Source organism: Mandrillus leucophaeus, unplaced genomic scaffold (genome assembly GCF_000951045.1).
Source record: "Mandrillus leucophaeus isolate KB7577 unplaced genomic scaffold, Mleu.le_1.0 Scaffold117, whole genome shotgun sequence".
Lineage (NCBI taxonomy): Eukaryota > Metazoa > Chordata > Mammalia > Primates > Cercopithecidae > Mandrillus > Mandrillus leucophaeus.
Genome location: NW_012099987.1, coordinates 1,689,266 through 1,700,618, shown reverse-complemented (window position 1 = coordinate 1,700,618; position 11,353 = coordinate 1,689,266). Strand labels below are relative to the sequence as shown.

Genomic DNA, 11,353 nt, shown 5'->3' with positions numbered 1-11,353 from the left:
CTACTAAAAATACAAAAAATTAGCTGGGCGTATTGGTGTGCGCCTGTAATCCCAGCTACTCAGGAGGCTGAGGCAGGAGAATCACTTGAACGTGGGAGGTGGAGGTTGCAGTGAGCTGAGATTGCACCACTGCACTTCAGCCTGGGCAACAAGAAAAAGAAAAGAGGCTGAAGGGCTCTGTTGTAATTTAATGATGACTTGGTAATGGATTCGAGTTAAAGATCTTTTTCTTAATTAAAAATCTTAAAGCCCTTTCACTTGCTGTCCTCTGAAGACAGTGTGAATCTTCTTTAGGCTTGCTTTTCCTAATTTTACACATTATTGCTCTAACTTATTTTTCCATTTAATAAAGTATTATATTTTCTATTTGATAAAATACAAACTACATTGCTTGAATTGTGTTGTATCTACAAAACAATATGGATACAAATACGGATTTTTTAGCTATTTTCATTTGTTCTTTTCTACATTATACTTCTCTAAGCTTCTGTTTTATTCAGTTTGTGTAGAGGTGAATGCCCTACTGAATAATCTGTTTTTCAAAGATTATCCAAGAAATTTTTTGAGAGAATTCTAGTGGATTTAATTGATGAAGACATGGTAAAAGAAACTGTTGGAAGATACTTGAAAGAAAATCATTAAGTGAGAAAAAAATGAGAACTGAAATGTGAGACTTCTAGAAAGAGCAGAGTGAGCTTTAAGAATAAAGACTGGAAACCTGTGTCTTTATTGCATTACTTAGGTATTTCATCTTCACATCTTTCTGGGCATATAAGATCTATTATGTCTATGGCTTCATGATGCTGGTGCTGGTTATCCTGTGCATTGTGACTGTCTGTGTGACTATTGTGTGCACATATTTTCTACTAAATGCAGAAGATTACAGGTGGTAAGTACCTATTTGTGGAAAGAAATTTGGGGAACCATAATATTTTAAAATAAGATTTCCTTTGAAATCTATCAAGTGGAATAAGAGCTGTATAGAAATTTTGTTACTTAAAATAACATAGGGATTTTTTTTCCAGTTATAAAAATGATACATATTTTAGAGAAAAAATAATATCAAATTTTTAATGTATTAATGGAGTTCTATGTTAGACATGTGTTTTACAAAGTGTTTGATACGAAAAGAGTTTTATGAGAAGCATTGCTCCATTCTAAACACAAGGAGACTTAGATCTGGAAAAGGAAATGGTGTATTTATGGTCACTGGTAATAGGGAATCTGACAAAATTCAAGATCGAACTTTCTAATTCTTAGATGTTCTCCTTGTTAATAAATTTAAATACCATGTCTATGCATTTGTTTTTTAAATACGTTTTAAAGGACTTTAAAGGATATTTTATTAAATTATTTGCTTTAAAATCTTTGTTTTAGTGCCATTGATTCAAAAGAGTTATCTTCTCTCCCCCTCCCCACACCAGGCAATGGACAAGTTTTCTCTCTGCTGCATCAACTGCAATCTATGTTTACATGTATTCCTTTTACTACTATTTTTTCAAAACAAAGTAAGTGGAGACATTTTTTCACTTTTTACTTAGGAAACTAAATTTGTCCTTTAAATACTAATATTTAAGGCCTTTTGTTAAAAGTAAAAATGGATATCCTATATATATTTTGTTTTATTTCAGGATGTATGGCTTATTTCAGACATCATTTTACTTTGGATATATGGCGGTATTTAGCACAGCCTTGGGGATAATGTGTGGTAAGTTCTGAAATTCTTTGAACATCATGAGTAAATCTGAGTTTCTCTGAATCAGAAAAATACAGTAAATGGAAATTAAGAAATTCTATCTGTTGTTTGATCAGAAACACCAAAATAAACCTGAGTCTGATTTCAGTTCTTTTGACTCTTCCCCACAACATAATTTATTACCTTATTAATTTCTATTTTTATAGAAATTCTAGTAATTCTATATAGCTCAGAATTTCATACCACAGTTAGTTTTTCATTCATTTTGAGAATTGGCTTTTTCATTTTATTTATTTTTTTTAGAGACTCAGCTTCTGAACTAGCTGGGACTACAGGCACCTGCCACTGTGCCTGGTTTGAGAATTGGCATTTTTTAAAGCCTAAGTTCAATGGAAGATCATGATGTAGGCATGTTAAGGTGTTGCCTGAATGATTCCTGTTTGGAAACTTCTCAGACTATTCTTGGAGAAACCAGGAGATACCTATGAGACAGCACAGTTTACTTGTTATGATTGCATACTTGGGTATCTACAGACTGGACTTAAGTTCTGGCTGTACCATATGTATGCTTTCCACCTTGATCTAGTTCCCAAAGCTCTCTAAGTTTTTGTAAAGTGGGGATAAAACCACTATTTATGGATCTATCATAATCATCTATTAAAAGGAAGAGGTAATAGTTTTCACCATATGATAGAGTCTCTAGAATGTGTGAAATAGCAAGAAAATAAAGAACTTTTGGAAACAGTATGATAAATGGGAAAGGCGTAAGTATGAGAGCCTGAAAACACTGAAATAAATGTCCATGCTGTTGCCCAGCTTTTTTTGTGGCCATGGAGGTCACATTAACCTTTCTAGGTCTCATTTTTATCTGTAAAATGGGCATATCTTTCAGAGTAGTTGTGAGGAATAGTGTCATGTGTGTAAAGCACCAAGTGTAGTGCTGGGACTGTTATTAGGTAGTAAGGATAGCCATTTACATGGTGAGGTATGGAAAGATCTGGCCTTTTGGGGTCAGTCTGTTCTGGGTGTGAATTCCCCACTTAATAGCCCTGTTACTCTGGCCAAATTATTTAACCTTTCTTCCTCAACTTTACTCATTTGCAAAATAGAAATAATACTTACCTCATAGGGCTGTAAAGAGAATTCAGTGATTAAATGTGGATAAACATCAGGTGACTGGTAGATGCTCAGTGAGGGGTACCTGCTGCTGAACAACTTTATGACACCAAGTCCAGGCAGAGGTACCTTAACAGAAACTCATACAAGTAACTCACTTTTTTTCGGGTTCAATGTTACTTGATAAATGAGACTGGTCCCTTAATTACTTCGTAGAAATGATGTGTTTTACTTGATAAATGAGACTGGTCCCTTAGTTACTTTGTAGGAATGATGTAAGTCTGAGGGACTTATCACGGTGGAAACATTTCCAGAGAGTGGATACTTTTCCTCCTTTTTCTGTTATTTGCCATTGGCTGTTTATGTATATATGTGTGTATTTGATAATTCCATCTTTGGCTATATAAGATATATATATAAAAGATATGATAATCTTATTAAAAGCTAGGTCTTGGTGTGACATTTATGGACACATTTGGGGTACCAAGATTGCTTTGTTTCTCCATCAAAAGAGCCTGTTCAATTCATATACACTATGTATGTGATCACGTGTGTGCGCACACACAAATGAGATTGTCTGTAAAGTAGTGAAACATTCCACAAGGAAAGATCATTCTCTATGTTATAGTCATGTTTTATTTATAGCTACTGTGATAGCCATTCCCTGTGACAATTAGTAACCAACTTTGAGGGAAAGATGAGAGGGACTGAAGGTTAAAACTAGATTGTGTCATGTGGAAACATCCCTATCCTTGGGCAGTCAGAAGGTTTCTATAGTATTATTGGCCATCCTTTCTTCAGAGTATTGTTCACTGGACTCCTCTTTATTTTATCTGATTTTTCCTGATTATCACCAACATTCAGTGAGGTATAGAATCGATTAGGCAGAGAGTTAAAAAAATTTTCTTGACTTTTTCTATAAGTGATCTTAGAAAGACCCAGAGAGGCAATGTCTTGACATTTACAAAGAAAATGTAGCTAAATTTTTTGAGTGCTTTTCCTGCTGAAATTTCATCTTGCTGCCTAAAAATCTTGGCACATTTACAGTTCCCTGCTGTTCTGGCAATGTCCCAGCATTTATTCTTTAATGGGTTTATATGCTTTCAGTGTTTCAGTTTTCAGGGGCAGGTAGGGAGAAGCTGTTTAGACTGGAAGTGATTAGAATGTCATCATAATACAAAAATTATATCCATCAATTTATGTTGCTAAAATGCTTAAGTCAGTAATTAAAACAAAAATATTTGTTGATTTTTTTAAATGTAGGAAAAAATGACTACGTTAAGGTGGGATATTATGAGCCTAGCATTTTTGTTTTGAGGAATTAAGTTTAATAGTGCACTTCTATTATTCCTAAAATATTTACTTTTCTAGAGGGCATATTCAGTATTCTCTTTTTATGAAGTCATGCCCTTGTAAGTTTATTCTTGAGGTACTCATAAGATTAGGAAAAATGCGGCCGGGCACAGTGACTCACGCCTGTAATCCCAGCACTTTGAGGAGGCCGAGGCAGGGAGATCATGAGGGCAGGAGATGAAGACCATCCTGGCTAACACGGTGAAACCCCATCTCTACTAAAAAATATAAAAGATTAGCTAGGTGTGGTTGTGGGTGCCTGTAGTCCCAGCTACTTGGGAGCCTGAGGCAGGAGAATGGCGTGAACATGGGAGGTGGAGCTTGCATTGAGCCGAGATCGTGCCACTGCACTTCAGCTTGGGCGACAGAGCGAGACTATGTCTCAAAAAAAAAGAAAAAGATTAGGAAAAATGATTCTCTAGGTTGATACTGCTTTGATTTTAAGCATATTTCTACTCAAAGGGAACAATGTTTTGTACATCTGGAAAATTGGATTTGGTTTGGCTCTAGTATTATACCATTAAAATTTTCAATGCTAATTAAAATTTTTTACATCTTTTCATGCCGTAAGGATTCAGATATATTTTCACAAAATTGAGTGATTTTTCTCTTACCCTGTAGAGAATTGTATTGTAACTATTTTAAAATGCATTATCAGTATTTTAAAATGTAATATCGTTATTTCCTATTATAAAAGAAATGACTAGTCATTGCAAAAATAAATGCAAATAGTGTTGCTTTGTCATTTTGTGTTTTTTTTGTATTTTAATATTTAATAAAGGGAAACTTTCAAATATATACAGAAATAGGGACAATACTATATATAGTGAGTCCCCATGTCAGTGTCAGTAATTATCAACTCATGGCCTATCTTGTTTTATTTATATCCCCACTTTGTATCCCCCCTTTTATTCTGACATGAATCTTAGACCTTATGTCATTTCAACTGTAAATATTTCAGTATATGTCCCTCCCTGAAAGATAAATATAATTTCTTGATATGATGGAATAATTCAGTTAGTGTTCAAATTTACCACACTTGTAATGACTTCTTTTTAAATATAGTTTATTTACATTGAGATCAATTAAGGTTCATGAATTGCTTGGCTAAAATGTCTCTTAAGGCTCTTTTAATCTATAGATGTTCTCTCTCTCACTTGCGATTTATTTTTAAAACTTAAAGAATTTCTGTGGAGTTTTCCACACTCTGGATTTTGCTGATTATATTGTTGAAGTGTCATTTAAAGTTTCTCCAAGTGGTAGTTAGATCTGTAGGCTTGATCATACTCAAGAATACTTGTCCAAGAATGTTTAACAGGTGGTTTGTAAGCTTTTATCAGGGGAGCACATAATTTCTGGTTCTATTTCTATGTGAAGTTAGCAGCCATTGATAGTTATTGCCTAGCTCAAATAATTCATTAGTGGTTACACTAGTCTAATTCTATTGTTTCTTTTATATTTGTTAGCTGGAATACTTACATAAGGATAACCTTCCTTTCATCAACCAGTTGGTAGCCTTGGGGTATAGTTCATATATAGGAGAAACAGGAAAGATGTTTGTTTCTTGCCTTTCATTCACCAGTTTGGTGAATAAAAGTTAGTTCAAGGGTGACTAATTAGGCATTTGTTGTGCACTTGCCATTGTTAATTAATGGAAGGTTTTCTTTTAAGCTTTCAATAATATTGGGCTACCTCATATATTCCTAAGACCAATGTAGATTTTTTCTCTGACAGTTCAATAACCAAATGCATTGTTCTAAAGAGCCATTAGCAGGTTGCTGCAAAAGTAATTGTAAAGCTGCAAATACTTGTGCACCAACCTATATTTGCAATAAAGAACCATCCAGTTCATTCATTCATTCATTCAACAAATATTTACCAAGTATCTTATATGCCAGGCATTATTTTAGACACAGGAGGTAAATATTTAACAAAACAAACATATCCCTGATTTCTGGTGTTTTAAGCTCTAGTTGAGGCTGATTATTAAAAAACAACATTTCAAAACTTCTGACCCACTTACATCTCTCTCCTGTCAATTCCCGCAAATACATCATCCCTTCTACCAACTACACAGCTACAACTTAAACATAAAAAAGAAGCTGTCAGAAAATGCCTCTTCTCTAGAGCTTCAGCTGCTATTGGGACATGGTTCCCTGTCCTTAAGAGAATCCCCCGTCCCTTCTTACTTTATCTATTGGATTTTGGGAAGATATATTGATTTTTGCTTTAATGAACTAGAATAATATATCTTCAAATCAAAGAAGGCATATTTTTTCATTTAACAACCTTTCGCCATTATGAAATTATTCTTGCTTTATAAGGGATGTATTTTAATTCCGTAGTTACTGATTATACAAGAAATAATTGCTGCTTGATTACATGTGGTGTATGATGGTCAGACTCGGTGTATTATGGTATCAGGTGATTTGCAAATCAAATGATACAGTTTTAGTAAGTTCAGAGAGAATACTAAAATAAAGATACTACCTTTAAAAAAGAGTAACTTTCCAGAGCATAGAGTATTTAGTGTTTTTAAATGATGGATACTGCTCTGTATGTATTTGTTTCAAAACATCTTATTTTATCTTTGCAGGAGCGATTGGTTACATGGGAACAAGTGCCTTTGTCCGAAAAATCTATACTAATGTGAAAATTGACTAGAGACCCAAGAAAACCTGGAACTTCAGATCAATTTCTTTTTCATAGGGGTGGAACTCGCACAGCAAAAACAAACGCAAGAAGAGATTTGGGCTTTAACACACCGGGTACTTTGTGGGTCTCTCTTTCGTCGATGGCTTAAAGTAACATCTATTTCCATTGATCCTAGGTTCTTACTGACTGCTTTCTCCAACTGTTCACAGCAAATGCTTGGATTTTACGCAGTAGGCATTACTACAGTACATGGCTAATCTTCCCAAAAACTAGCTCATTAAAGATGAAATAGAACAGCTCTCTTCAGTGAAGAGGACAAATAGTTTATTTAAAGCATTTGTTCCAATAAAATAAATAGAGGGAAACTTGGATGCTAAAATTACATGAATAGGAATCTTCCTGGCACTTAAGTGTTTCTATGTTACTGAAAAATGATGTTCCAGAAAGATTACATTTTCCTCTTATTTTTACTGCCATTGTCGACCTATTGTGGGACATTTTTATATATTGAATCTGGGTTCTTTTTTGACTTTTTTTTTCCCCCCAATCCAACTGCATCCTTTTTTTTTTTTTTAAAGAGGGAATTAGAAAATATTAAATCCTGCATGTAATATATCTGCTGTCATCTTAGTTGGACCAACTTCCCATTTATTTATCTTAAAACTATACAGTTACATTTTAATTCCATCCAAAGAAGATACAGTTTGAAGATAGAGGTGTACTCTCTACAATGCAATTTACTGTACAGTTAGAAAGCAAAAGTGTTAAATGGAGAAGATACTTGTTTTTATTAAACATTTTGAGATTTAGATAAACTACATTTTAACTGAATGTCTAAAGCGATTATCATTTTTTCCCCCAAGTTAGTCTTACATCTTTTGGGTTTGAATGAAGGTTTTACATAAGAAATTGTTAAAAACAAGGGGGGTGGGTAATAAATGTATATAACATTAAGTAATGTAACGTAGGTATAGATTCCCAAATGCATTTGGATGTACAAATCGACTACAGAGTACTTTTTTCTTATGATGATTGGTGTAGAAATGTGTGATTTGGGTGGCCTTTTACATCTTGCCTACCATTGCATGAAACATTGGGGTTTCCTCAAAATGTGTGTGTCATACTTCTTTTGGGAGGGGGGTTGTTTTCTTTGGTTTATTTTCTGAGACTCCTACAGGAGCCAAATTTGTAATTTAGAGACATTTAATTTTGTTAATCCTGTCTGGGACACTTAAGTAACATCTAAAGCATTATTGCTTTAGAATGTTCAAATAAAATTTCCTGACCAAATTGTTTTGTGGAAATAGATGTGTTTGCAATTTGAAGATAACTTTCTGTTCAAAAGGCAAAATTAATGCCATTTAAAAAAATATAAACTATGCTACTCTCATACAGGGGACCCATACTTTAAAATCTCCAGACTTGCTTATATCTAGATTATCCAGCACAATCATAAAGTGAATGACAAACCCTTTGAATGAAATTGTGGCACAAAATCTGTTCAGGTTGGTGTACCGTGTAAAGTGGAGATGGGGTAAAAGTGGTTAACATACTATTGGATCAGCAAATAAAAGTTACAGTTTTGTAAGAGAAGTGATTTGAATACATTTTTCTGGAACTATTCATAATATGAAGTTTTCCTAGAACCACTGAGTTTCTAGTTTAATAGTTTGCTATGCAAATGACCACCTAAAACAATACTGTATATTGGTATTTTTAGAAAGACTCAAAACACCTCTGTATTTAAACCTTAATATGAAAATCATGTGATTAATAGTTACACAAGATGTTTTCATTTCAAAATATGTATCTATATATTGATGGACTCCACATCCTATATTGTGACATGTAAGTCCTTTAAAAGGTGAAAAGTACGATTTCTTACCTCTTAAGTATGATTGATATGATCCAACATATTTGATTAGAAGCTGTAGGTAAATCTACTCTTCTTAGGCCAAAATGATATATTAAATGTAATTTATTGGTACTTCCATTTTCTCTTCCTTCTTACTTGCCTTTAAGATCTTCTAAAAAAGAAACTAAAAGTTAATATTTAGTTGTTTATATTATGTAACCTTTTAACTATATATAAAATACTTTTTTAGTTTCTTTCTCACCACTTTTATTCAAAAGTACTTTTAACATACCAGTACGTAGTCTGTCTGATGGGAGTATAAATTGGACAGTAAGCTTTTGTCTTAATAAAATGAAATTTGTTTCTCATGATATGAATCTTACAGGTAAGATGTAGGGTTTATTGAAAATGTGTGGGTTAAATACTTTCAGGTACACCAATTCTTTCTACTAAATTGAGCTTTATTTGAAGTTCTTTGGAATCTGGTGAAAAATAATTTTCTAATTTCCAAATACATTAAGAGCATTACAATGAATATTAATCACCTTTAAAGTCTTTTAGAAAAGGGCTTGTATTGGTTTTTGGCTGCATAGAGGGGCTGAATAAGTGTGTGTGTGTGTGTGTGTGTGTGTGTGTGTGTGTGTGTGTGTCTTGTTCTTACAGAAGATGTAATTCACAAATAGTTTAGCTCCCTAGCGCTAAGTTGTAGAATAGAAAATAGAACATTATTTAAGTTAATTGAAGGGTGAGATTTTCATACCCCCACTAATGCTGTGTATCTGTCTTTCGTTTGTTAACATTATTTGCTTAATTTCTTTCAACTGACACTTTGAATAATACTATCAAAAACTAAGGCTAGACATTCCCCGTGTATCTTTAAGCATGCTTCTCCTGAAATTTAACTACATTAGTAGTTGACATTTGTATACATATATCCTAATACAAGAGTAGGATAAGGTGGAAATGTACTGGCCTGAGGGATGGTGAAGCATTCTTTTAGTATTTTTTATCCTGTTGGGCTCCTAGATTGTACTGGGGTTGCCCATAAATCAAACCCCATACTCTCAGAATTCATTATATTGTGGTAATATCCGAACCTAGTGAATGGTACGCTTGGGTGTTTTCCATTGAGAGTGGATGGACCTCTTTATAAAGTTGGTTGCTGCAAAATCCATTTCTTCCAAAAGCCACTTTATTTAGGGTTTATTCACAAATCTTAACCATTTTGATAATAGTGTTTGTTTTCTAATGTTTATTAACCACCTTATACCAAATGTCTTGCAAAGAAATGTTATTAAAACCTTGAATTTTTACAAATGTGAAAAACAAGTGTATTAATGTATTTGTTCAGGAAAAGCTACATACCGAAGGGCTTTTGTATATGAATTCTGTGGTAGGGAGACCCATTTGTAATCTATATGGCAGTTCCATCTAGGTTTTAAGTTTAGATTTCACCGTGTCTTAGTGCTTCATTCTATTGGTTTACTGGAACATGTAATAAATAGGAGTAGTCATGTATTAAAACACAAGTATTCATTAATGTTTTATATCTTCACTAAAATTCTATAATTATGAAACTGTATTTCATCAATCAAGGTGTTATATTTCAATCAGAGAAGTGAACATTTATGAAGATTATTTGGAAGTGTGTATAGAAATAAACGACTTACAAGTAGGCTAGATCAGAAAGTTAACATATGAACCTGCAGAGATCTTGTAAGACTTAAATTCAGTGTGAGGAACAACTCTGGTTCTCTCCTATGAGGATTTCCTAAAAGCCATCTGATTTGGCATTCTTACTGGAGCTGTAGACAGAAATCTACAAAGACAAAAGTGAGCAAAATTAAGTTATTATTCCACTGTTAGGAATGGAAATAAACTTGTGAAGTCTGTTTATTTTGAAGTATTGGTGAACTAGGCGCTTGCTAATTGATAACTGCAGCATAGTTTGTGTTTACTCCAGTTCATCAACTTGGGTCATTTGAAAGATATAAGAGCTTAAGGCAAGGAAGAAATAACATGGAATTCTATTTCAAGGACAACAGAACATTCTTGGAAAAGCAGCTCCAGTTGGCTTTTCAACTGTGTCAAACTTGAATTTGTAAGTCCCCACAGAGCATGGACAGTCGGTGCAGAGTTCCAAGGAAACAATTATTGCCAATGATCACTTCCATTTTGTATACACTCTTTGGTTCATATAGGCCATATTCCAACTGGCTTTTTAGTAATAGAAGTCCAGTATATAATGTATCAAATACAATTGAGGTTCTAACCTAGTGTGTTAATTTATCTGAATTTGGATTTTTTAAAAGTAATAAAAGGTTAAATGTACTTCCCTTGGATTCCTTATTTCTTTCCTTTTTGAAACATGAACGAAGTATAAGGGATAACCCATTATTGACAGGCAAATGAAGAACTTAATTATAGTTGTCCACAATTAAATAAAGCAGGGGTCTGCAGACTTTCTGTGAAGGTCTAGATAGTAAATACTTCAGACTTTGAGGGCCATCCAGTCTCTGTTGAAACTATCATTGTAGCACCAAAGCAGCCATGGTAGGCTGTATAAACTAATGAGCATGGCTGTGTTCCAGTATAACTTCACAAAAACAGCCCGCAGGCCATAGTCCACTAAGCCCTAGAATGATGTATTTAAAAAGGTTTAAATTTATATTTTGAAA

The 11,353-nt window shown here is 33.7% G+C and overlaps 1 protein-coding gene across 1 annotated transcript in view; it reads left to right on the top strand.

Annotated features, from left to right (window-relative positions):
- Nucleotides 1–11,006, top strand: part of TM9SF3 (transmembrane 9 superfamily member 3) — a 75,107-nt gene extending 64,101 nt beyond the window's left edge. Inside the window, exons 11-14 of the mRNA XM_012000256.1 lie at nucleotides 743–889; nucleotides 1,425–1,508; nucleotides 1,632–1,708; nucleotides 6,762–11,006. Coding sequence (XP_011855646.1) covers nucleotides 743–889; nucleotides 1,425–1,508; nucleotides 1,632–1,708; nucleotides 6,762–6,829 — 376 coding nt within the window. The 3' untranslated portion in view covers nucleotides 6,830–11,006. The remainder of the gene's footprint in view (nucleotides 1–742; nucleotides 890–1,424; nucleotides 1,509–1,631; nucleotides 1,709–6,761) is intronic.
- Nucleotides 11,007–11,353: the final 347 nt, after the last annotated feature.